The 27,892-nt window shown below is 39.6% G+C and overlaps 1 protein-coding gene across 1 annotated transcript; it reads right to left on the reverse strand.

Moving 5' to 3' along the window:
• Positions 1-27,892, reverse strand: mmp11a (matrix metallopeptidase 11a). Its single transcript, XM_034117516.1, has 8 exons — positions 27,471-27,892; positions 9,637-9,857; positions 6,917-7,060; positions 5,071-5,204; positions 3,613-3,851; positions 2,272-2,476; positions 1,547-1,807; positions 1-1,069 (listed from the first exon to the last, which is right to left on the reverse strand). Exons 1-8 carry the CDS (start codon positions 27,570-27,572, stop codon positions 951-953), a joined length of 1,425 nt encoding a protein of 474 aa, XP_033973407.1. The 5' UTR covers positions 27,573-27,892; the 3' UTR covers positions 1-950.

Consider the following 27,892-nt stretch of genomic DNA (forward strand, 5'->3'; position numbering starts at 1 on the left):
GGGAGAGGCGGGGACCCGTTATCGTTTGAGGGGTCCGTTTCCGCGGTTCCGTTACGGCCTTGTGTGAAAGAACCGTCAATACGACAGAAAAAAGTAGCAGATACAACCCGAACCGTCTCCATGTAAACAGGGCCTTAGTCTGCGTCATAATCGTAAGTGTTTTGGCAGTGTATTTGAAAGGACTAGGTTAGCTACGTTAGCTAGCTAGCTTACAGCAGATCTGCAATCATATCATAAGGAATCATGCGATCACATTGTCAAAATAAGCCAATACAACATACATTTTAGGTACTTTTCCACTGACAGTGGGACAACTTCATAATCCCCGAACGTCAACAAGCACACCTTCACAGCTGTGTGCATCACTTTTTAGTGTCCCTGTTTGTGTTGTGTTTTGAGCTAATTTCTTGCATTTTTCTTTTATTTGCAGCGTTTAGTTTATCCAAAATGTGTGTGAATGCTGTGCATGTTTCTTTAAGCTGGTGAAGAACAGGTTTCTTCATTTGCATGTGTTTTGGCACATTGATTTTTTTTTTTCTCTTTACATCGTTTTTGAAACTACAGTACTTTGCTCCTAATGGAAGTAACACAACAGAATAGATGTAATGGAAAATATCCTTTACAGTTTCTGAAAACCACAATCAGTCGAACATTCCAGGCTCAAAGACAGGAAGTGAGAGCGATGCAGCATCACACGTTGTTAATACAGGGCCCAGACCTCAGCTGTATGGTGACAAAAATGTGCAAAATAAATACGACTATAGCTGCACAGGAGGTGCTAAGTCTGAGGAAACATTACTTGGTTTTCCTGAGAAGAAGGTGTAATAAATGGAGGAAAGTGTAAACGGATATATTGCCATCCTTCTTGAAACCGCAGGATGAGCACACAAATGCCATTGCTTCAAGAACTCCTCTTCATAGTCATAAATCTGGCTCTTGTTCTCCATAGGTCAAATGTTTCTACATCCGAAGAAGTCCATGCCGATGTAGCGGGGATAGCCCTCCAAAGAGTTCATGCCAACGGGATCGAACTTCCAGTACTGTCGACCTCGGACAAAGTGAGCGTAGCCTGAAAGATAAAATAAAACATTCTGTGTAAATAAATCAGTCTCAAGAATCTTTCAACGTTTTTTTGGTAAGATATTTACAATGTGTTAAATGCCTGGGGTAAAGGCTATCTTATATGTACAGGGAAAACTCAGCATAGTTACAATGGAGTTGAAAATATATTTCTTATTAGATTTTTTTGTTTTGAAAGGTTGAATCTTTGTGCTGTAAACTGCATTTAGGTTAGGTACATTTTTACTTATTCTTGTGGTTTAAAGTTGGACATTTCGGTAATCAAAACAAACATGGATGTGTTGTAACCCTAACCCTTAAGGGTTGGAGAAATTAATTTGTTCTGATTTTCAAAGCTGACAGATCCCAACAAACCAACTAGCTTATAAAACAAAAAAAATAAAGATATCTGGATTATCTATTAATCCCCGGGGAACATTTTCAGATAGGAACTCTTTAACTTGGTTAGTTTTGCCTTGGACCATACCGTAGACGTCCCTGAAGGTGGCATCCACGTCGTCAGGGATGCCGCTCCAGTCCTTCATGCTGCGCGGGTAGACGGACTCCACCCTCTGCTCTCGGGGGCTGAACCTCCAGTAGCTACCTGACTTGAACAAGTAGGTGTTGTAGTTGGAGTCGTGGCCCCAACGCAGCGCCGCCTGGATCCCAGACACCGACAGACCCAAACTCCTGATGGACTCCGGCCCTCGGATCTGCATCTCGGCATCGAACACCCAGTAATTCTCACCTGCCCCGAGAGAGAGATGTTGAACAATGCCATTTATTTCTAGAGCTTTTTAGCCCTGTCTATACAACTCAAGACTATAACCCTGGAAGATGTTAAAAGATGGTGGAAACGATTTAGAGGTCTGGCGAAGAATATATGACAAAAAAGAGCAATTAGGGCTCTTGGGAATGAACTCAAAAGATCCCAAAAGGTCCTAATTCTTATCACTAGTAATCTGACTTCAAATTATGTTTATGGCCCTCATAGTGAGGAATGGGACTGACATCTGTTTGAAGGAAACATTTCACTTACTACCTTAACCACATCTAATGGAAATACACACAAACAACTCTACGGCTCTGTGTTAATTACCACTTAGCACCTGTTTAAACTTGCCCAAGGCTGCTTGATACTTGGTGACTGCTGCACTCACATGAAACCTTTAACCACATAACAGCACAGATCAGACCGTCGTCAATGCCCACCTTGAAAGAACCAAATATTCCCTGACTTGTCTTCAAAGGCGGCGTCAATGTTGTTGGGAATCCCCCTCCAGTGACGGGACGCTAGCGCTGGGTAACCGCTTTCCAGATGCCCGTCCCTGATCCGCCACACGTAGCCCGACTTGAAGAAGAACAGCTCCCCTCGGATCATAGACACGGCATCAAAGTCCGTCTGGCAGGCGTCGGGCTGGAAATGAGACACAAGTGTAAAGTTTCCTACAAGATGTTTTTTATTGCAGCAGTATGGAGGGTTAAGGAGCCGTTTTATTGTCTGAAAGGATCCCAAAATAACGTCCGGTAAAAGACCTCTCTGTTACAACTTAGAAGAAACTGTTTCCAAGTGCTTATGACTACCGTAAATAATGACTTTAGACCCTTATTTATCATTTGTGGTTAAAAGATACCCCCCTGAATGATGTGGTGAAGTTTCAAAGATGCTTGCTTTTTTTTAACAGTGTTGTGACCACAGGAACCACTGTGGGATAAAGGGATAAGGCTAGTGGTCTATTCTATATTTCTCTTCTTGTCAACAAAGACCATTGAAAAAACGAATGATCCACCATATTCCCCACGGATATCCTTTTCCTCTGTGTCATAGGGCTCCATTGAGTTCCAGAAACTATTAAAAACCACATCAGGGAGCCGCATGTACTGCACCAAATGGGGATTAATCCACTGCTTGATAAAGTCCCCTACAAAAAAACGATTTACCCCTGTTTGAGTAACTTTTATTCATTTGAAAGATTCATGTCTTTAGTAAGAACTACTGTGATTGGTCCTAGACGTTGGTTGGTTTTATTTGAAGTCAATGCCACATTCATTAGAGCATGGCACCTAATTTGTCCTTTGGAGTTTCTTGAAGTGAGCTCAACTCGATAAAAAGAGACTTTCTGCAACCAAGTGTGACATTGTTAAAAGCTGCTCAACAAAACAAACAAGCTTACAAGACATGATCAATCAAGCTTATACTTCTGTTAGGGTTTATCACCAATGGTGCTTAATCCGCCACTGAAAAAAGTCCCCTTCAAAACCACAATACCTTTCTGATTCACTTCCATAAAAACTAAAGTGACCAGCTGTTCAAGGAAATATCTGAGCCTTTTATTTTTTGCTTTATTAAAAATGAAACTCCATCTGCTCTAGCTGTTTTAGGTAGGAACCAATGGGATTGGAGCTGAGAGCCACATACAGGAAGTCAGAAAGACATACGAACACATTGTTGGTTTTGGTCTTTTCATAGGATTTGTTGACAATAAGAACATTATTATAGTGTTTTGAGCTGTTTTGAACTGGTTATTGTAATGTTGCGCCAGCTCCACTCACATTAGCGACGATCTCGTTAGTCTCGGGGTTGGATGGAGGTGGAGGGGGGGGTGGCGGTGAGGGCAGGACTTGTGGTTGAGCTCCGTACAGGTACTGGATGCCCCGCTTGTCATCCTCGCTCAGCCTCAGAGGGTAGGAGAAGGTGTAGTATGCCGACATGATGGCCCCAGGCTCGCGAGAGTGCTGCAGGCCAAGGACGTGCCCGAACTCATGGGCGGCAACCTGGAGAAGGTCTGTGCCTACAGGAGGGAGGGAGGGGGGGGGGGGTGAGAGAAGAGTCAGAGGATGCAAAACCACAGATGGCTCAAATGGCGTCTGGAAATAGTTTGCTTTGACCTGCTTGCGGTGGCAGATTTAGCTATCTGAGATGATACAGTGCGAGTCATTAAAAAGTCCCTCGCTGCTGACTAATTTCCCCTTCTTCCTCTCCATGACCTGAGAACACCTCATGTTACAGATGTGTCACATATCATTGACTGTTCATAGTTGCCCCCATGTGAACTCAGCTTGTGAAATCTTTCCATCCTAGAAAGGTTATAACTAAAATCATTGCTGGATTTAGAGATATTGTTGCTTTTTTACATTTAGTAGGCTACATGGCTTTGGTGAATACTCATTTCTGAGCAATGAAGCTTGCAATGTCTTATCTTCAGGACAATAGTCTGATATTTGGCAGTAAATAATAACCAGCACGATAAAGATCTTAGTGTCTAAAGTGATTGTATGTGCTTTTTCTATTTTAAATGGTATTTTGATTTCCTTGGGCAGTCATGAAAGTCATATTTTGCCCGTTTTACATTTCTTGAATTGATTATTAATAATCATTGCATTTCAGTGTTTCTAATTATACATATTCTTATATAATACTTCTAAAATAATAATATAACCTCTGTATTCACTTTTAAAAACCCTACTACTACTACTACTTTCTCAACAATACATGGTTAGTTCATATTTAATCACATTGTTTATCTGTTATTATTTGCATCTTTATAGTGTCGTTGACATATTAAAGGAAAAACCTGAATTAAAGTGTTGAGAAACATACCCAGGGCAATTTACAGCCTGCTATTTTTTTCAGGTCAGGTCATTCACTTTGATGACGTCACCTAACATCCAAAACATCTGGATTTGCCGCCGTTCTCATTCACACCACCACCGCTTCCCTGACCACCTCTTTATGTCAGTCATCCATTCTCCACTTGGCCTCCCTGCACCTCTTCTTCCCTCATGATGGTATTTGCTAGGTACCAGTTTTTTCTTTACTCATTTTCTGATACTTCTTTTCTAAACCAGAGTCAAATTCCTTGTATGGGTACACATACTGTAATTGGCCAAAAAAGTCGACACAGTAAACACATAGTACCATGAATTGTATTCATGATTTATATTCTACTTGAAGCAATGAAAAAAAGTCAAACATATTTGTTTTCTAAATTCTGTCAGATAAACCCTCACCCATGTGGTTTCCGAGGGTCCAGGACTCGTCATAGTCAAAGTGAATGTCACCTTGTCGGTGGGTTTTGGGGAAAAATGCGTGAGCGAGAATCCCACCCGGGCCATCGAAGGGAAGGTTGTCTCCATGCCAGTACCTGCAATCCCATAAATGAAAGGTTCTGATGAGCACAAGAGGCACTCTGAAGGTTTACAGCATGATGAACTTTTTAAGTGAAACTTTACGGATGAAAAAACAAGTTGATGAGGTTGCTGTCAGAAAACCCATTAATATTAAGTTAATAATAACAAAGGAAAAACCAATTTCCTTATCTGAAATTATAGTTAAATAACTAAACAGGCATGTTAAAAGAAATCTAAGGCTTTATGGTTTGACTTCCAATCATTTGGTGAAATAAAAAAGAAAGTCTTATCGTATTTTGCCATAAATTGAAGAGGTCCTTTGATGTTTTTTGGGGAGGGTTTCCCTTTCCTATAGTGTGTTTTAGTGCATGTAAATGGTCTGCAATGGCTAAAATCCCGAAGTTCCCTCCAGAGGGAGTTTCCAACTTATACAAATACACTTATAGGCGCTTTCACACCGCAGTACTTTTCCCACTTTAGTTAATCAGAACTTAGTTCATGAGAACTCTTTAGTTCTCATGAACTAAGTACAGATCGCGTTCACACCGGAATAAGTCCCTGGGGGAGGATTAGGCAAATGAAGCCGCTGACGTCACTTCTTCTTCTTCTGCTTTGGGTTTACTGGCAGGCCGCAAACAACTTCACGGCGTATACTGCCACCCGAAGTCCCTGGCCGGAAGTCCCCGGAGTTGGGGACTGGCTTCAGTAGAAGCTGCTGGGACTCCGACACCTCCTCATCTCCACCACTCCCATGTTTTCTTTTGTGTTGCGTAAGTTAGTCTCTCTGCGTTTGTGCGCTGGGCTAATGCTAATGCTAATAATGCTAATGCGAGGATAATAAAATGGCGGCTTCACAAAACTTATTTGGAGTTTTACGGGGCGTGGTTTGCAATCCGCCCAGCCAATCAGACATAGGAACCTTTTTCTCCCACGAAAGTACCTGCTCTCTAGCAGGGACGGAAAAGGGGGGTAAAAAGGTTCTCATTAACTCATTTTAGTTCCGGAATTTTTTGGTGTGAACGCGACATTTCGGAACTATATCGGAACTAAAGTGGGAAAAGTACTGCGGTGTGAAAGCGCCTTATGTCAGGTTTACTTCAATATCTTACATTGTCACGTACAATGTGTAGGAGTGTTAGCCAATAGAAGTGTGAGTGTTACATAGTGATGTCACTATCTTACAGAAGTCAATAAAGGAGTCCAATGGAGGGGTTTGAGGCTGGGTGGGGAGTGTGTGAGGGAACTTTGGGATTTTAGCCTTTGTAGACCATTTACATGCACACACTACAGGAGAGGGAACACCCTAAAAGCATATGGTTAACTGTAACTGTAAAGGATTAATTGTGAAAATGTCATACCGTTGCTACCCTAAATTGCAAAACTTTTGATAATTATCAGTAGACACAAATTACAGCAGAGGCCGATGGGAATGTGATAAGGACTGCAGATACTTGATCTTGATAGTCAAAGGATCACAAAAATGTATACAGGTATTCCTGAGGGGAATATGAGAGCATGATTCAAATTGCATGCTAATGCACCAAATCGAGATATTTCCATCTTGAACAAAGTTGCAAAAATAATGTATTTTGTATTTTATTTCATAGCACATTAATTCATTTTGCAATCATATCTGTCTTTTTTACTTAAACATATAGCATGTGTTACTTTTCCTTTATAATTACTTCTAAAAGATGCTTTTTTCCCCCACATCCCGGTCTCCCACCTTGTGAAGTCGATCCGGATGTCGGCCTTCCCACTGTGGATCTCGGTGAAGGTGAGCGGGGTGACGTCACTCCAGATTTTCAGCGCTTCCCGAAAGACACGTCGAACCTTCTCCTCGCCTATCTGCCAGGGAAACCGAACTATCCTGCGGGAGATCAGTGCAGGTGTCACACACACACACTCACACACGATATACAGTAGGGAAGCAGAGAGGGACCACCAGCCTTGCATGCCTCCCTCTAATCTGATATCTGTCTCATCAGCGGGGAGGTGTTCTGTTACTGACACCCCCAGGCTCCCTTTCCTTTTAAATAAAACCACCCAGTGTGATAAATAGGAAAAAGAACATAAACCTCCTTATTTAACAAACAAGACTCTAAATATGTATTAATCATATAGAATTGATGTAGACCAATCGTTGTAGTAGTTTCACGCTTTGTAAAACATTCTGATATGCGTGTGAGGAATGGACAACCACTCTCTACGGGTGAAGTACGGAGCTGTCAGGACGTGCCTGTGTAGCGCTTCCAGCTATAGCACGGTTGCAAATTGCCACTTGCAAGCACAGATTGAGATTTTGGCACAATGATGCTAAAACTGAAGAGCTGACTCTTCAAAAAGACAGAGATTAAACAAAAACAAGATACAACATGTTGATTAAACAGAGTTTGAGGTGTTGTTAGGCAGATTTTTTATCTTTGCAAAGGGCCAGGCTAGCTGATGACCATTTCCACTCACTATGCTAAACTAGGCTAACATGTCATGACTCCAGATGTGTACTCAGTCACGGCGTTAATAAACTTTTCTCACTCAAAAAATAGCTGTATTAACCAACAATCCAATCTGTTCCTTTAACCTATAGCTGTTAATTCTGGATATTATTGTTTCTTGTTGATTAAAGGTTTCCAGATAACCTCATTATTAGCTAGTCCCTTCAGGGATCTTTGGTGTAAAAATATAAAGTTAACATTTGCTGCATCATTTTATGGCACAACTTCAGAACATGTTACCTGTAAGAGTTTTTTCTGGCTGGCAGGCAGTTCTTGTCTTTCATCATGCATGAAGGGTCAAAAGGGACAGGAAGCAGCAGGGTTTATGGGAAATGTGGTCTTAATTTAGAGAAATCTCTAGCAATAAAAATACAACTGCTGTTCATGTCATTCCCTGTCTCAGTTCCATAAAGCATATACTTTAAGGCGACAGGAAGAGTTACATTTCCTGAAAATTTTTCATTTAAACCGCACATTTAAATTTGATACTAAAAGTCATAATTACACGACAAGAAAAAACGTTTGACCATAATCTAAAGTGTGCAGCAAGACTCATGCAAAGGTGCTTACATTTGTTCAGACTGACTTCAGTTTGCACATGGACTTTGCTCAGTGCAAAGTTCACATAAGTGTAAATATTGAGCTTATCACTTTTTGTTATCCTAAGATTAAAGAGGTAATATTTTCCTAAATATGACCTACATTGCTTAGCCTTGAAAGGGGAATTACACTAGGTTTTTTTTTTTAAATAACAATGCAGCCAAGCTGGTCACTGTAGTTTTGTCAAACAGCAAGAGGAAGTAGTGCACAGTTGGGAACTATTTTCAGTGGGGGAGCTACACATTTGAGGATCATTACATGTTACATAATGACATCACTATGTAACACTTCTATAGGCTATCGCTCCCACACATCTATTAGTGGTTGACCAATTATAACAGAGCTGGCTAGCTAACCAATCAGAGCAGACTGGGCTCTGGTTTCAGACAGAGGGTGAAAAGAGGTGCTGCAGCACAGGCAGTATGAGAAAAATGAAGAGCTGTTTTTAACATTAAAGCATGTAAAAAATGTCATAGTAAGTAGAGTAACAAAATACAAATATGAACCTGAAAATGAGCAGAATAGGGCCCTTTAAAAAAAAAAAACAGAATCGCATTAGTTTGCGGCCGGTGCGGCCTCCCCCCCCTCTCTCTCGCTCTGTGTTAATATACTGTTGCGTTAAAGAATGGCTACAATGAAAGAGACCCCAGGAGACACAGACAGAGAGGCAGCCGCCAGCAGAGCACTGCCAGACGCGCAGTGGTGCCAAGTCCTTAGATGAAAGCAAAGCATCACCCCTTTGTCAGATTTATAATTTTAAGACTTCATTTTCTATATTACTATATATAGAACTATATAAGCCCTCCCGTGTTACATGTTTTTTCCTTGAGTCTATAATTAAGTTGGTCTGAAAACTGCCTGAAATGGAGTCATCGTTTTGCCTAATGAAGTGATTCTTTAAACCATACTGCGATACTGGGGCAGCAGTAACAATTTCTTATTGACAATTTACATTAGATATGGTTAAGTTGCAAGAAAAAAGCTTCTAATTGCACATCCGGTAGTTTAAGACGACATATTCTGCAAATGTTCATGTTGATATTAGTATTTAGTGTCTCTACTGTGACATGTCTCCATGCTTTAATGTTCAAAAAGCTCTTTATTTCTGCAGCACCTCTTTTCCCCCTCTGTCTGAAACCAATCCCTTGGAGTGCAAGCCTCTGTTTCACGGAAAGAGAGCAACAAACGTCCCTCTTCTCTTGCAAACATAAAAAAGAAAAATCAATGACCAATCCTGAATGTGTTTTCATTCCATCTCACCATGATATCTATTGACCCACCACAGCCAACCCACAATGAAATGCTGTGCTTTCTACAATTAGGGTATTCTGTATCGGCGCCTGGTATGTACCTGTAGGTGAGGTCTGTCTTCTCTAAACGTCCTCCGTACAGGACGAAGCGTCTCTGTCGCCCCCGATAATGCACCTCCTTATGGGCGGGGTAGTCCGGTACTCCACAGCGTGGTCGGTTCCATGTGTTAGAGGTGTTGGTCTGCAAACTTGTCTCCTTTACAAAGTCCTGAGTGTGAGAAAGCTTCCCCCTCTTCTTCAGGTCAGGGAACTTTTCAGACAACTGTAAGAACAATGGTGGTCAACAGATAGTTGTTTTTAACAAATAAATTAAACACGTAAATACTTTGAAAAATATGTCACTGTGTGTCATCTATTTGTCTTTTGTGCGTGTAGTGGCCAATTATGCAAAATACAAAGTTCCAAGGCCACTAAGCCTACAAGGCGAACTCGAATGTTCACTGGCGTTTAAAACATCCAAATACCTTCAATGAAAACCATAGTCACAGGTATGCGTCCTGAGGGTTTTATTCACTTAATATTCCATAGATCTGTTGGCGGTCCACTACCGACTTACTCTACAACACTTTTAACTGCATATAAATGAATAAACAAAGTACAAATACCATCAGGCATGTGGACGCGTACGGGCAAAAACGTTTTCAACTACCTGGTAGACTTCCAATTTGTCATAGTGGTAATGCGTCATTTTATACTCATAGACTTGCGCACTAGAGTCTGCTTTTCCGTAAACAATAACAAACATAAACCTTGAGCAGTCCATAAACAAACAAAACGGTTTGTTTATCAAACTGTGTCGTTGTTGATTGATTATCCAATTCATTTAACCTCACCAAACATAAATATTTACCATAAATATCAATACGCCTGACTGGCTCTTGCAGTGCGGTATTCCTGTACGGTGGCCGACAAAAACGCGCTACAACGGCCCAGAACATTTCAACTACGAGAAATTCGCTGCACTTTCCAAACGATGCAAATAAATAAACATAATTTAGCCAAAACACATGCAAATGAAGAAACTTCTTCACCAACTTCACAAAACATGCACATTTTACAAAAGACGCTGCATAAACAAAAAGGTGCAAATAAAAAAAACTCTGCAAGAATCTCAATACACAACAGAAAAGGGGACAAAAAAGCAAGAAACAAAACTTGGCTGCTTATGGTCAAATAAGCTCACTTTTACCAAAAGAGGTACCAATGAGCCTCATAACTGTCGGTTTCCACATGAATCAGTTTATATTCTGAGACAGGAGCTTCAGTTACAGGTGTCACAAGCAGCACTAGTCTTCTCAATTTTGGACTATTACTTCCATCAAAATGCACCACGGTTAAACTTAAAATGAATTGAATTAACCTTAAAAATGTCACGGTATTTAAATGCTAAAAATGTTAAAGATAAAAGGTTTAAGTAGAAGAAGAAAAAAGATGAGGGGGAAATTACAAAGAGAAATCGTCATGAAGTAAAGAAAAAAAAAAAAGGGAGAAAAATAAAGTATACGAGGAAGTGAAGGCGAATCAGCTTCATTTTGGACTCTTATTCCCCGGTTTAAGAGATTACTATCAGTTACACCCCCCACCACTCCCCCAATCCAGAGGAAATGGCTCTGCTCATTTCCACTGGCGCAAATGACAGAGGAGCGCCTCCTCTGTACCACATCTGCAGTGCTATACCACTGCTGGCATTTCCTTTCCTCTGCCACTCAGAACAACCTGTTGGGAAGACGCTATCAATTTCTTTTGTAGAAATGAAATAATCAGATTCAGTGGAGTTCTTTATTTCATAATCCTGTGGGGATTTTAGCTGATATTGATATTTTTCAGAAGAAATTGCATTATCCATGATAATAGATTAATTAATTTGATTAATTAGTGGAAAGGTAATATGTACATTTACTATTAAAGTAGGCCTACTAATTCAACATACTTCAATTTTAATAGATTGATTTCCATTTTGTTCTACTTTTATTATTATTATTTATTTATACTTCTTTTGATTTTTTCCCTTTGATTTTTGCTGATATGAATGTATTTCTTTGCCATTCTGAAATGTTCCAGGTTCAACTATGGAAATGAATTTATAACTTTGTTTTAAAAGTACCAGGTAAATATAGCTTAGTTTCTATATTTAAATGACTATTATTATGAATTCCCCCCCTTTGGATTAGCTGGTGAAATAATCAAAATAGGGTACAAAAATGATTGTATTTCAGGACAAACTTTCCCACAACCAAACCCAGACATGTCTTGACTTATAGTTTGAATAATTACATAATTTTCCTTTTTCCTAAAGTTGACTAAAGACACAGGATAAATTGCCCAAATCTACGGTGGCTGACCTGTGCAAGCACTGGCCCCTGTCGGCCACCGTACAACCATCAAATAAAAGAGTTTTCTAAAAAGTCATGTGACCTCAATTTTAATACTCATTTATAAAAAGTGTTAACAAAAATATGTACGCGGATGACATTTAATAATAGAGAGACCTTTCAACTCTTCAGACTTAAAACCAAATATTTGACATGAACCCTACAAAAACGCAAACCCAATTCACAAGAGCAAAATATTAAAAAAATAATTGTCATTGTCATCATGTTTTTCAGTTGTGTTTGAACGAGGCTGCCTCACTCAGCTCTGCATGACTCAAACTGTGTCGTTGTTGTAGGTGAAGGGGAACAAAACCCAGCAGGATTCATGGAATGTGCTCCAGACTGCAGAAACACACAGTGACTGATGGGTCTGGATCACAGAACCCCCCCACCCACACACCCACCCCCTGTGTTTAACTTTGTTTAAACAACATGTAAGCTGCTTGTTTTGTTGCAAAAAGCACTTACCCGCATCAGGGGGGATGTTTCTGCTCATTCCCTACGGTTTTCTTAAATGGCTTGTTAGTGTTGTAATGAATGGGCCTCAGAAAAATGGCTGCTTGTTTGCATGGCAGCTTATTTCTTCTGAAATCTGATCTAAGGGGCCTGTTATCTGTCGTTCTGATAACAAAATCCTCAGATAAACAACAAAGCCCTTAAAACAGGTCTGACATGTATCAATCTAAAGTCTGTAGACATGAAACTGCTTGTCTGAGTACACAAGTACAACATTTTATACCCTGGGGGTATAGGCTCTATATACTGTAGGTGAGCCTATACAGGCCTGTTGGTTCTATTGAGGTCACTGAGTTCATGCCCCCCAGTGTTGTTTATCCAAATCTGGATTTTACTGATCAGAAGAAAAACAAATATAGATGTGGATTGGCGTCATAAGATGTTTAGACTAGGTTCTGCACTGAAGAGAAAATGAACTCCCTTTGTTCCAGTAAAGTTGTAGTTTCTTGTCAGTCCAAAATGTCCTTATTTCATCCTATTAAGATTTGGGTGAAATTGCCATAATTAACATATTCATTATGCAGTACAGCCAAAAACACGGTAACAATTTTGCATTTTACAACTTCCGGTTCCCTCGTCTCGAAGTCAGCGTTTTTTGGAACGTGTTTGTGGTTAGAAGCCTAAAATAAGGTGTGTGGTTAACACAAGCTAAAGAGAGGTTCACGTTGTGTTGTACAACATCAAATATGTCAGTAATTACCCCACTTGTGAATGTCCGAAGCTTCTATGTGTCTTCAAAAAACGTGGTTGATATCAAGTAACTAATTGAACCACTAAATGTCATCACACATAATATCGCCCTTAGCTTAGTGGTGGCGACTGTGATGTCATTTGTTTATGGCCTAGCCCTACTTCTGGCGATTGCATTTATGCTTCAAAAATCACAATGTGTGTTTCTATGTGGCGGTTATCACCCTGAACTAAATGTTTAAGTATCATAAACGTGTGTTTGCCAAAAAGCTTATTTCCTGCAACCTACTGAAAACCAATGGAAATTCCCATTGTTTTGTCCGGGTCGGCCTACATAAATATGTCATCACGGCACCACTCTATATTCAATCGTTGTTCCTTTCACTCTAAAGGAATGATACATCAGGGAGACTCTGATCCATAGTAACATTGAAATTATTTGTGTAAACCCAACATACTACATGATCATTTAGGCAGATATTGTTCAAGACCAGCCGCTAATCGGGAGCACCCCAATGATAATCAAAAGCAACAAGTTGGACCTAAATACTGCCCAATTGTTCTCTCGTGTGGGGCCATCCCTATTTATAATTTACACAGCTTTACCAGACTCCTACTGCCCTCTGTGTAACGTCTCCTTAAAGTTCCAATTAAATCCAGACTGCTAATCTGGAATCAGTGGTAATTTGAATAAAACTGATTATGTATCACGTGACAACAATTTAAAGTTAAATAATAAAACTCTTTTAATTATATGACAGGATCCCTCTACATGTAATGGTCACATCATCAGAGGGGAACGTTCTGTGGTGCAGCTAATTCATGAAATTATTATAATAATAATTGACATTCTGTGGACCTAGATTTAAGGGCCCTTTTTTCTAGTTGTTGTTGCCATATAATGTTAACATGGGCCCTTTCAGGCCCTTGAACAAACTCTGATGCTGTTGTTTATTCATTGTTTTCAGCATCCTCTGCGGTCTTTGCGGAGGGCCTGGGATTTGAACTGTAAATCACCTTGCTACACGCCGACCTCCGTCCCTAAACGAGACAGTTAAGACTGAAGCTGCCCGCCCGGCCTGATCCCAATCAGCGAGGTAAAGGAGTGTCGGCTTACAGGGTCGTAAAAATTGGCTAATTCTAAGTGGTGGGTGAACGGGGAGCCGCCTCTGTCATTTCAAAGAGGTAGATGAGAAAAATGTGTGGTTGAAGTACTGAACCGCACCCCCCCTGCCAGTGTGTCAAATGGATTGTTTGACCTGTCTGACCCCACAGGCGAGCTAAACCCTAAATGGGCCTTTTTCTAACAGCTTTCACATCAGAGTTCAAGGTCAAACTCAAAGAACAGTATTGGCTCCAGAATATTTAGCATCTTGTCTTATTTTGCAGCTTCTTCAAACACCACATTTTTTACTCCCAATGTTTCATGTATTTGAGCTCATTTGTTAACAAAAGATTATTTTAGAAAAAAGTTTTATCATATTTCAAGACATTTCAAAGGACTCATTTAGTCATTTGCTTTAATGACTGTGGCATAAACTCAGAATAAATCCCAATAATAAAACCATTTTGTAGTCTTTAAGACTTTCTAACTTTGCTTCTTTACTGTTGAAGACATTCATCTTTAAAAGGAGCACACAACAATATAGTTTGATTTATATAAAAAGAAAAAGTTATTCGAAAACAACTGGACATTGATTTTCTTTGTAAACAAACAGGAGGACATTCAAATCTTCGGGAATACTATTAGCGGCAGATTAATCCACATTTTCTTTTATAGTGAATTTGTGGATATACAAAGTATGTTAAATTGGGATAGAATGTACTACATTATGTTCATGGTAACAAAGAAATATGTAACCCATTGCCACAGTGTAGCTCACTAGTTCACTTACTAAACACTTTTTGGATTTATAAGGATTATAAAGCAGTACTTATTTGTTTTCTTTATTGCAATTGTTAAGAATTATAATGATCAAATTTAACAAACATTATGTTTCTCTGGACCAACTTTTAAATAGGTAAGAGAAGTACAAGTAAAAGTTGGTCTATTAGCAGTAAAATGTTTGGATCAGAGATCGGAGAACTAAAAGTAGGGAAAAAGAATGTAACAAACACAAATTGTACTCTTAATAGTGAAGGGGAGGTAGAAAGTGTACGGGAAATACCTAACTGTACTGTGCCCAATGGTTAACTCCCTTGTTTTTCTATCACGACCATACAGTATTTTCCCATTTGTGTGTCTAAGTGACAAATGAGGATAACAATGTTTTAAAGGTCACCTATTAAGCAAAATCCACTTTTTCATGTCTTTTATAAATAAACATGTGTCCCCTCTGTGTAAAGACATTCTGACATTTTCATATAAAAACCTGTCTGAAAATGAGCTGATCAGATTTTGGCCACATTATGATATCATAACGATTTTTTTGGCTTGTGTAACCATTAGCCAATAACCAACCAAGGTGTAAAATTAAGGGTCTTTCTCTTCAAGAAAAGACACATCGTGGTTAAAGTCTTCTTGACGTTTTACTCAGTCAAAGGTTTCTTTGAGGAACTAGCAGTAAAACACATCCTGACTTCCTTCTGACTGCAGGTTGCGTCTCGGTTGTGTCAAACTTGAGCACAGTGAACCGGTTGAGGTGATGGTGGTGGGTTTGTTTTAAGACTGGAGACGCATCTCGTACGTAACTTGTACAGACATGATTCCCGCCAAATACCACTGTCAGATCCCCTGCACCGCGGCGCACACATCTTGTCATCACTGTAACCAGAAGCCAGATATGTCTAAACTTGTAATGGACGGCCCCCTCCAGCTTCCACCCCCTCTGCCACCCTCATCACAAACATCTTTACATGTTCCCAGCATGAAAACACCTTCATGAGGCCTTCAGGCTCTCTGAGATTCATGTCTCATCGCTGGCATTTTGCTTCTCAGCAAAAAGTGACACACTAAGTGTCCCGAGGGTAATTCTGTAAAGTAGTCACAAAGTCTCCTACTGTAGCAGGATTTTCATTGTCTGATCTCAAATTACACAAAAATACACGGGGATGACATGGGATCACATGTTCCATGTTACAAAACAAACTCTTAGTATCAAGCTTTAAGCTATTTTAAACCCCTGGAGTTAGAAGTGATTGACGGGACAAATTGGGCCTTTTGCCCCAAACTTCTCAGAAGATAGTCAGATGGGTTTCTACATATTTCATTTTGAGATATGGAGAACCAAAATGTTGGCATCCCCCGGGCCTGAAAAGTGAAGCCAATACGGAAGTGCCTTAAATCTGCCTTCTTTCTAATATCTGGCAGGGGCCAACTCCACATGTTGCATTAAAAAGTCAGATTCTATAGAAGTGTATGAGAAAATGACCATGCTTCTTACTTGTTTTATTAGCACAGTAAACATCTTCTTGACAAGTTTATGGTCACAATTGCTGTTGAAGCTTTAGGCCGGTGCTTCCTTAGAATGACAGGTAGCCACCACAGTGTTGTCCGGTTTGGGAATTGTCTGTGTTTTCGTTCTTCACAAGTTTATGGTTGCAAAGGCTGTTAATAGAGTATGTATACACGGGGCTACCCTGTGACTGGCATGTTGTTGCCATAGTGCTGTCTGTGGTTTTGGTCTTGAAACTATAACCTCTTCACAGTGTTCATGATCAAGTAATTTGTGACATTTTGGTCCCCTACAAAAGTGTTCTTCAGAGTTTTGTTGTACTTAGTTCCACCATCGTATGTCACTTCTGCTTCCACTAGTTGCAAAAATAAGTCAGATTCTATTGAAGTCTACGAGGAAATTACCATTCTTCTTCCTTGTGATGACAGGTCGCCGCAGCAGTGTTGTCAGGTTTGGAGATTGTCTGTGTTTTCGTCAGTTGTGTGGCATTTTGGTCTCTTAAAATGTGTTAAGCTGAGTTTTTGTCGTACTTAGCTCCACCATGTAATATCACATCTGCTTCCCACTGTGTGTATTCCAGTGCTTTGAAAAGTATGTTCAACAATTACAGAGAACAAATTGTACACCAGCATTAGCAACACATGGCAGAATTCATTGCATTCACACAACATGTGTTTTGAATAAGGACAGTATGCGATCTATGACTGCAGTAGGAGTAAAAAAAAGAAAGGTTGAGGGAAAGTGGGACCAAAAAGGAAATTGAAAAAGTTAATTGGACATTTCTCCTGAACATGAACTTCACTGAACATCACAGAGTGATGAGATTGGGAAAAAATATCAATGGGTGCCTTTACATTTGATTGATTTTTGGCTTAATAATTGTTTCAAAGAAGCAGGGGACTCTGCCATTGTTTCTTACAAGAATCTTTGTTGTAGCACAAAAACAAGAGGTGGTATAGGAAGCGTCTTAATCAAACTGATATCTGTCTAAACCCTGTGAATCCGGATGATAGGAAGTACGTCATAAGTGAGTGTTTACAACAAGAGACAGATAAGGTTTCAATTTGAAGGGTGTGCTCTCATTGAAAAAACATGGACAAAGGATTTACAGTAACAGGATTTAAAATATCAGATAGGAAGGGGATGTATGAGTTTCATCAACAAATACCTTGTAATCTTCCTTCTTACACTCCTAATCCAAAATATAATTTCAAAATCAGAAACACCCAGCAGTGGAAGGTGATATAAGCCATCTGGGCATCAGCTTAAACTTCATATCTTTTCTGGCGCCTTATCTGCTGAAACCTCAGACTAGCAGATCTTCTGGTTATCTGGCTGCAGGATAAATAACTGATGATTTAACTGTTGATTGTGATTTTTAATGAGAGGACATACCAAGATAAGTAATGGTTTTTGTCTGCAGTTAAAAAAAAAAAAGTTTGGGGTTATTATAAAAATCACAGTTTTATCTCATCCACAACTTTAAGACATAATTAAAGCAACATCTGATAAAAGTTTAAAGTCTATCACTGATATTTGATACTTGAAAATGTTTTGGGTAGAAATGCTCTCAGTCTGACACTACTTGATCTGATTGTCCTGAAATTGTGTACATTAATCCTACTGACTTTAGTAATCCTTTGGATTTTCCTCTATAGCGCCATCATCAGGTCAACATTTTAGATGATCTAATACCTTAGTTTATGAGCAAATACCCAAAGAGCTTAAGGTAACCTGCGTAACCCCGGTCCTCAGAGTAGCGTGTAGTGAGGTGTCTCACTATGGGATGCTTCTCACCACGCAGAAGCATCAATCTCATTATGCCAATGCTGATTGGCTGGTGATCATGACATCATAGTCAGGGAATCCACCTACCCTTGAACTTACTTGTGCTACAAGGCAGCGCCATTCAAACACATCTTCTCGCTTCGGAGCATATCTAAACATGTTTATTAGGCTCTCTAGCTTAACTGTCCATAGACTGGAACTATTTTAACATTCATCATTCTGTCGCATGGCGCTAGATAGCTTGATATGCTTCAACTCTCAGGTCTTCACCATTGACTGGAGCTTATAGCCGTTTTTTTGAGGTTTTTGGAAATACATATTGAGTGAGATATTAGCACACCAGCTAATACACTGTCCCATTCAGTTGGCACTCCAGCTAATGAGGGTGGACCCTACCTGTAGCAATACCTCAAGAACTGATCATAATCAGCTTCACCTGTACTTTTTGTGTAATGCTAATTAGCGAGTCTTAGCATAAATATATTCTAGCCTCTTAATTTTGCTCTCGAAGTGCACCAAAATGATGCATTTAAATAAGGACAATTTTATTGTAGGCATACCCTCGGAAACCCTAGAGGGTCGGGTGTCCACCCATCACAGTCTTACTACTCCTAATCCTGTGTAAACACTGAAGATTAAAATATTGCAACCTTCTAACTTCTACAGTTCCCATCTTTGTTTGAATCATGATATGTGCTGTGAATTAATTAGTGCAAACTAATCATCGAGAAACTTAGTGATGTGCACTTAATAAATACAAGTACCAACGCCATCATGCCAAACTCACCCAGCAGAATCACTTGAACTGTGAATACACCCCCTCCTCTCACCTTGTTAGTGAAGGAAACAGAATAGCTCTGGGGCTCCTTCATATGCTAACAAAAGCATCTGATTAACTTTATGCTGAAGGGGTGCATGTGCCTCTTAACTGCATCCCCCCCTGTTGTGTCTCATCCGCCACTCACAGCCTGGCGCAGCTGTGACCTAGATCTACTCGATGGGAACACTCTGATGTCACCTTTGCTCTCACGGTGTCCAGACCAATCGCTTGGCTAGAAAAAAATCGCCAAACAGAACAGAGAACCAAGGGGCTCAGGGTTTATTGACAAAAACAGTTTGCTGCTAGCTCCCCCTCTTCACTCCGGAGAGAAGCAGGCAATCTGTGAATCCTACTGCCCTGAATGCCACAGACACTGAGGCCTGTCCGAGCCTGTGTAATCACTCACTCTTTTGTCAGCAACGGGTGAACAAATTGACAAAACTACAGATTAGACTTTCCAGTGAAATGACCAGCAGACATAACAAAGTTGTCATCACAGGTGCAACACAATTCTGATAATGTGTTGCAAGTAGAGTAATTTTTCACGTGTAGAAACCGGGTTTTCAACTCGACTGATAATCACTCTGTCGACAAAGACATGTCATAACACCACAATTGCCTGGCTTCTGATTACTGTGGATTAAACTCTGGAAAAGTATTTCAAGTATGCGAAAACATGGAGTACCAATGAATCAACACAAAGGAAGCACACTAACTGATAGTTATGCCAGGATCAGTACAGAAAATATGTTTTACATTAAATGTTATATGGAAGTTCTACATTTCCCTATGCTTTTTCTCAAATGTTTAACATTTTACAATTCAGTATTTAAGGGGCCATAAAAAAGGGGCCCATTTCTAATGTCTTGGTGCGTTCAAAACTCATCTCCTTGCTTTTTTCTCTATTTTAACTTTCATCTCAATGAACTAGGCTATTTCATGGAGCAATAGAAGGTGGAACAGGTCTTTTTGCATGAGGTTTGTCTCTTTTTTTGTCTGTTTTGACCATAGACCACAGGATTTGACCCACCAACATGTTCTTACTCTCAACTTATTAACGGACTGGGTTCCCCTCAAGCAGCATTTTTCAAAGCTTAGGGCAGACACATTTCAACAGGTGGTTGATAAACATATGTGACAACATTTAAATATGGTATATTCCTGCATGGATATATTTAGGAAAAGATAAGGGGTGTGGGTTAAAGCAAGTATGTTTGAGTTTCATAGGTTAGGTAGGTTATCTAAGTGAAAAAGGGAACATTTGTTTATATTGACTTTTGGTTTCACACTGGACATGAACAACAGTCTCTTGGTTGAAAGTCCAGTGTTTGTTTGTCCTGTCGCTTTTTGCAGTACCTCACCTGACTTTCTTATTATCAACAGTCATAATAACCAGGTCAATAAGTCAATTGAGGTCGCTCTGCACGTGTAACCCCCCCTCTAGAAAGTATGTTCTGCACTGAAAAAACGGAAACGTTGACTCTAATGAAATGTATAATGTCAACAGATTTCACATAACTGTATTAAGTTAGTTGAAAGCCATAATATTAAGTTTTAATACAAAATATTAGGTTCAACTTAATATTATTGCTTTCAACTAATCTAATTCAGTTATCTGAAATGTGTTGACATAATACATTTGCAATCAAAGTTTCAGTTTTTTCAATGTGGACAGTGCTTGGGTACTGAAGTCAGAACTTTCAAGGGCTACCAGCAAATATAGTTAGTACCAACTAATACACATTATGCCCTGGTGACAGACTGACCAACCCAGTCTCACGGCATTTCGTATTATAGTCACGACATTTAATCTATTGATTTGTGTTCACCAACACAATTTCCCCCTTTTTTTCGTGTCACACAGAACGATTTTAGAAGCAATGTATTTCTATTGGTAGTGTGTTTCGTGCCTGCACCACGTCTTTTTGTCCGGTTGGGTCTTGGAAGATTAATTGTTTAATTCTATGATCTCGGGCTTTTTTGGTGTCCATCAGGAACTGAATTTCAAAATAAAATAACCGGAAACAGACATAGGCCTATATGGGACATTTCGAGCATCATTGCGATACACACCTACTGAACTGATTACCCAAGATCCTCAGCTATGGTTTAAACTCGGTGATTGGATGTTTTAGCCGCAATGCACGTTGGGATATGGTGTTAATGTGATATGAAATCCGAAAAACATTTCGGAGTTTAGGATGGCCGAAGACACTACACTACCCATAATCCTCAGCTATCGTTTGGGACTACAGTCCCTTTGCTTGAAAAACCCTGTGATTAATCTTCAAGCTCTGGGATTGGATGTTGGAGTGGCAGTGTGCCAAGGTTACGTCGAGCGTCAAACAGCTCTTTGAAATGGAACGAAACCACGGCAGAATATCCAAAACTGGACTCGAACGGGACCAGCCCCCCCCCAGAACTACACATGCTGGCTATTGTGTTCTATGGGACGTCTCTACTAGGAACGTTTTCGTTTTTCCCACAATTAGAAGTTGCCAGTATTAAACACATTAGTGTTATCAAATGTAAAACATATAATTAATAAATGGGTGAAAATTGCTTGTGTCCATAATGGGCAGCATTAATATACCCACATGACAGCTCATTGTTACTTTGTAATTCTACTCCACTACAATTCAGAGGTTAACCTGGTATTTTTACTCCACTACATTTATTTTAGTTACTTTGCAGATTCTGATTAATGATTCGAAATATAAACAACCCTTAAAGCAGACTTTAGTTACACCTGAGTAAAATTCAGGGAAGGTGATTGTCAAGTGTCAACAATCAGGCGAGATATTTGATAGTTGGTGCTTGAGAAGACTAAACATTTATCTGCAGATCCCTATAAAGTATATTCATTACTCGTTATTCTCTACTAATAGTTAATTAAAAACTGTAGATAATAGCTATTTTGCACATCCCTTTCAAGATTTCAAGATTTTCAAAGGTTTATTGACATATCATATACACAACTACGTTGAAGTTATGCAATGAATGAAAAACTTGGGTCGCAGGTTCCTCAACAGTGCATTACAAGACATCTATCAATATGTGTGTATACCCATTAAACTGTCGTATTCTGCACATTTCTTATACTATCTACATACATCTTATAAGAGTATAATTCATATGTATAATATCAGTTAAAATAAGTGCTTCAACATAGTTAACATGGCAGGAAAGCAATATATTAGACGTTAAGTACTTTGTCACGCTTAATATTTATCTGTAGATACCCCCAAAGCTTTTTTCTTATTTAAAAGAAGACCTTAAAGGTGGGGTAGGTAAGTTTGAGAAACCGGCTTGAGATCGCTAGAATTTGAAAATACACAACCGGAGAAAATCTGCCACTTCCTTACAGAGCCCCTCCTCCAACACACACGAACGCGCACATGACCAATGAGGGCACGAGATAAGTTTGTGCCCCGATGGAAGGCTGACAGGCAGGTAGGCCATCCAGTTATTTTAGCCGGGCCGGCTAAAATGATTGGTCGTGCTTTTTACAGTATTACGGCTTCCACAGATGACATTTTTTTATGGATTTTTTGTCAAAGCACTTAAGATATTCATTGCTATCGGGATGTTAAGAGCATTCCATGGAATATAACAAAAAGTGTATCTCGAGCCGGTTTCTCAAACTTACCTACCCCACCTTTAACCTAAAGTATTCTTTAATGTTTAAATAAAGGTTAATTCGTTTTTCTGTTTTGCACATCCTCCTATTAATATCTTTGTAAATCCGGCACTAAACTGTTTTATTGTAGAGATCACTTACAGTATCTTCTTGATTTCTTACATTCTATATTTCTATCATTGACCTTCTACTTTCCCCCTATTTTGTATGTACTCTTAATATTTGTTTAATCAAATATAACATATTAAAAAGAATATTCAATAACGTGCTTTAACCACTAGGCGGTGCACACAAGGTACACACAGCATACAATGCCATAATAACTTTGTATTATTAGTGTAGGACACTTATGTATGTGTAACATCTGAAGATGTGTAGTTTTATTCATGTTTTCACATAATTTTACAGGATATTGTTATATTATTTCACATGTTTTACTTCTACACATTAATATCTGATTTGTAAACCATCACAGACAGAAAGGTATATCCGTCATTTAATGGTAAGCTTTTGAAATTCTGAATCCATAGATGTGTCTTCCATCACCCAAAACCACTGACTATTCTCACAACTCAGTATTTACATTCTTATATTGAAAGAAAATCAGTAATATCTTTAAAAACGACAAGTCCTTTTATATCAGCTGTGCACCATTATGGGGTAAATATAACCTATCTACCAATTGGATCAAATATAAAAGTCAGCCGAATTAATGTTGATACTGCAAGGAGACGTATTGTGTGAAGAGAAATGGAAGATGTTGTTTAATTGCTGATATATTTATGATCCACGTCACGTATTCAGTTTCGGTGGCAGTTCTTCCAGTTTGTCTAGAAGTCTTCTAATCAGGGATAAATAAATAACTACGGCAGATGTGTAATATTTAATGCAGCCGAACCGTGTATTACAATGCCGTTATGTGATGACTTTCAAAGAGAAAAGCAAGTACACTCGGATTAAATTATAATCTTTTTTTTCTTTGTTTTTCGGATTTCATATCGCATAAACACCATATCCCAACGTGCATTGTGGCTAAACAATCCAATCACCGAGCTTAAACCATAGCTGAGGATCTTGGGTAATCAGTTCAGTGGGTGTGTATCTGTTTCCGGTTATTTTATTTTGAAATTCAGTTCCTGACGGATGCCAAAAAAGCCAGAGATTATAGAATCAAACAAATAAATAAAAACAAGGATAATTGTGTGTTATTGTTGAGTAAATAACAGTGTGTTATTTAGAAAAGAATAACAAATTAGAAGGAAAAAAAGATTTAAAAAATACAGATTTCAGTATTCTGAGGCTCTGAGCCCCATTTATTTTCCTCGCGGACGGCAAAAAAAGTCCGACATTATACGATTTAAAATTAAAAACAATAATCGTGGCTTGATATTGAGTAAGAACATGTTTTTATGAACCACCCAGCTTCCGGTCTTCCAAGACCCGACCGGACAAAAAGACGTGGTGCAGGCACGAAACACACTACCAATAGAAATACATTGCTTTTAAAATCGTTCTGTGTGACACGAAAAAAAGGAGAAAATCGGGTTGGTGAACACGAATCAATAGATTAAATGTCGTGACTATAACACGAAATGCCGTGAGACTGGGTTGGACTGACAAGCTGCAGGATGCCAGGACAGATACTACTGTATCTATTAATATAGAAATAGTAGAGCACCTGAAAAAGTTTCAAATTCCTGGTACGGGTAATGGTGTCAATATTGTTTGTGTGTAGGATACTCAACTTTACACTCAACATGATGAAAATGTGCAATTCTCACTTCTTACACTGCAATACCCTATTAGCTATTTTGTACCATCCATTTCAATATAACCGTTCTCTCACTGGAGTATAAAGTGCTCCACTGAAAGGTAGGAGTCCTTATCCTCTTTCAAACACCCTGTTCATGGCATGACTCTGACGCTCTTGCTAGCTTGTCTCAAACATAGCTCACTCGTTGGCAGTTAGCTCCCTGGCTAAAGCATTTAGCTTACTAGCTAGAGCAGTTTTCTTACTAGCTACAGTAGACAAGTTAACTCCCCCAGCTAACCAAGCTTCTACACACAGCACGGTCAAGCAGCAGAATTTTCCGTACCACATTCTGGTTTGTGCAGAGTTTAATAGTGTTTTATACTGTCAGGAATTTGTTCGTTCAACTTTAGGGTAAGAGCAACACTCACTGCTGCATTTCTGATGATAGAATTGAATTTTGCGTGATTTGTCTGACAAATGTAAGCACATCACCATCCCCTTTGCAACTGTGCTCTAAACAGCTCTGCCTGTGGGATTGGTTGATGCTTCAGGAACATACCAAAATGTATTTACATCAGCCTTTCAAAACAACTTGCAACCCTCCCTACAAAATCAACACTTGCATCCTTCTCAGAAGTATTCCAAGTAACCACCACATTCTTCTCCGTAACTGCTTATCTGAGTTGCCCTTCTGTTTTGAAAAATCTCTTATTTTTCTGTGTACCTGTAAACAAGACATTCCTGTGGAAAAAGCATGCATTCTTAACCAGCCATCTCTGTAAATATGGGTTACATGGTTGCTTCAGGAAGTAATCATATGATACAGGGGAAGAGAGCATACAAGGCATCCAGATGTACAGCGTATACAAATTATATAGAAACATATTACATAAAGAGCAGCATGTGGTCGGGGTTGCTGAAGGGCATGAATGAATCTTACTTTAAATACTAGCGAATATATAGCGATAGGATCAAACATACACTCTTACTTCTGGGTATTTTTCTCAGAACACAACCATCTTCATTTTGATTCCAACTACACTTCTGTAAAGTCTTGTGTTGACAAATAGAACCAGGGGTGTAAAGTGGGGGCATAGAGAGCCAAAGTCCCTCCCTTTCCAGTGGACCTCCATGGGACCTTATTCCGGAAGAATTATGTATTGAAGTCAATGGCGAGAGAAAGATTATCTTTCGATTCCGTTTGAATTGTGCCACAAATTACACATATGATGTTTGTCAATTTAAAAGATAATTTTGCAAGTCAAAAAAATTAAAATGTGTCGCAAAACTGTGAAGTAACACTTTTTTTTGTGTGAAACCGCTCAATGAACTACATCTCCCGTCTCGCACCACTCACCAAGACGGCCGTCACGTTGGCACATTTCACTTCTTTCTTTCAGAATGAGGCGAAAAGTATTAAAAGAGGTGAAAATCACTACAAGTCTGGGCATGTTGAGAGCTGTACATACACAAAAGGGGAGTTAGTCGGAGCCAGCATGCGGGACCGGGATTCTGGGATTTGTAGTCAGTTGCGTATTTTTCATAGTCTTATATTTCAACAGTTTTACGACAAACTGTGACTTTTTTTACATGGAAATTATTTGTTAAGATTGACAAACATCATATGTGTAATTCGTGGCACAATTCAAACGGGATTGAAAAATAATCTTTCTCTCCCCATTGACTTCAATACATACTTTTTCCGAAATAAGGTCCGATGGGTCGGAAGTAGATGGGCGGGACTTCGCCTCTCTATTAAGTTTCGGACCTTGTCCATTTTCTTTTTTGATCTTAACTAAAACAAAAAAAAGTTTAGTGACTGCATCTTGCAATGTAGTGACGCTTTTGCAGTGACACATTCTGTCCGAAAACAAACAGACACATGGCCAAAGTCTCAAAAACCTCTCCTTTGGTAGTTCCTGCTACAGTAGGAGCTCAAGGAGGACATGTTGCCTCTGTTACACACAAACATCGCTGTCAGGGCAGGTAAATATGTCAGAGATTAAAAAAAAGCCACTGAAACACATGGCTGTCCTATTTGTGTAACGCGTGCCACTGTCGCCGTCATGACGGGTCCATATGCTGGACCCCTGTCTTTTATGGTGTTGTTGACAAAATGCCCCTAAGACCTGTTATTACTGCTTCCTGCCCTGCAGAGGAGGGGAACTCAGCAACCTCTCTTTCTCTCTCGCCTAGCCAGAAATCTGAGCTGGGTGCACTGAAGCAAAACCAAAACACTCCGCTGTCATGCTGCATGCACGGAAAGGAGAGCACGTCAGGTGGTGGCTGCAAAGTCATGAATGCTACTGCTGAGCACACACAAAAATAAAGAGTAATGATAGTATTGTTTTGCACGTAAGAGCAGCTTCCGGCCTAATTACAGTGACAGGCCAGCTCCTGTGCGTACAACTAGACATTTTCTTAATTACAACATAAGCGCCAATTGTCCAGATGATTCAGAGGAAATAGTGTGTATTCAGTGCGCTTGTGAGCGTTGTTAGGTGCACATTTTGCTTTAGAAAATAACTTCTTAAAACTAAAAGTAATTCTTAATACAAAAATGTACATCGGTGTCTTTTTCTGCAGCAAAAAAAGATTCATTCGGCTCTAAAGTTTGCAAAGGAAAACAGTTGAAAACGTGTGTGCATGTGTGCGCACTGTGTGTGTTTAGGGGGTGGGGGGGGGGACCCTTGTAGCGGCAGAAAGAATGGAGAAAGTCAACACTGCAGATTCCATAAAACATGCAAAATAATAAATCATTCCCCATGCGTGCAACACGTTAAACCAAACCCAATGCAATCATCCTGCACCCGAACATAAACAAGTAGACTATTGGTAGGCCTACTTAGTTTTTTCTGCTTTGCAACAAGTTTGAAAAAAAACGAGCGTCCTCAAACTCACCGGTGCTTTGTACCTGCTGGATCCCCGCACTGGAAGACAAAGTGTGCTCTGCAGGCAATGCAGTGCAAAGACGCAGCAGCACACGGCCAGAGAAGTCCGCATCCTCGCCCCGTCAGGAGACGTGCTGGTGCACAGGCAGGCTGGATGTGGCGCAGGAGGAGCGGTGCGCAAAGCCGGGAGTCACACGGCTGCAGAATCCGGGGCTACGTCTCTTTAAATAGACTCTGATTTCTTTGTTCTCCTAAAGGTTTTTTTCCTCCACTTACACTTTTTTTTTTTTTTTACAGCCCAGGGCTGATAATACCACCCGCTACCATGTGACTCTTAACCCTTTCTCTGCCGCGTGCCGGCAACTCAAAACATATGAGAGCTTTGCTTGATTCACCCACCTGTGGTTATTGATTATGAAGAAACCATATATT

Source organism: Trematomus bernacchii, unplaced genomic scaffold, assembly GCF_902827165.1.
Source record: "Trematomus bernacchii unplaced genomic scaffold, fTreBer1.1, whole genome shotgun sequence".
In the NCBI taxonomy this organism is placed as follows: Eukaryota; Metazoa; Chordata; class Actinopteri; order Perciformes; family Nototheniidae; genus Trematomus; species Trematomus bernacchii.

What these genes read in the sequence shown, in the direction of transcription:
- mmp11a (XM_034117516.1), bottom strand. Translation starts at nt 27,572, where the DNA reads ATGCGGACTTCTCTGGCCGTGTGCTGCTGCGTCTTTGCACTGCATTGC. An exon ending in AAGACAGACCTCACCTACAG is followed by an intron (nt 7,061 to 9,636) that starts GTACATACCAGG and finishes GATCTCCCGCAG; the next exon opens with GATAGTTCGGTTTCCCTGGC. An exon ending in CTAACGAGATCGTCGCTAAT is followed by an intron (nt 2,477 to 3,612) that starts GTGAGTGGAGCT and finishes TCTCATTTCCAG; the next exon opens with CCCGACGCCTGCCAGACGGA.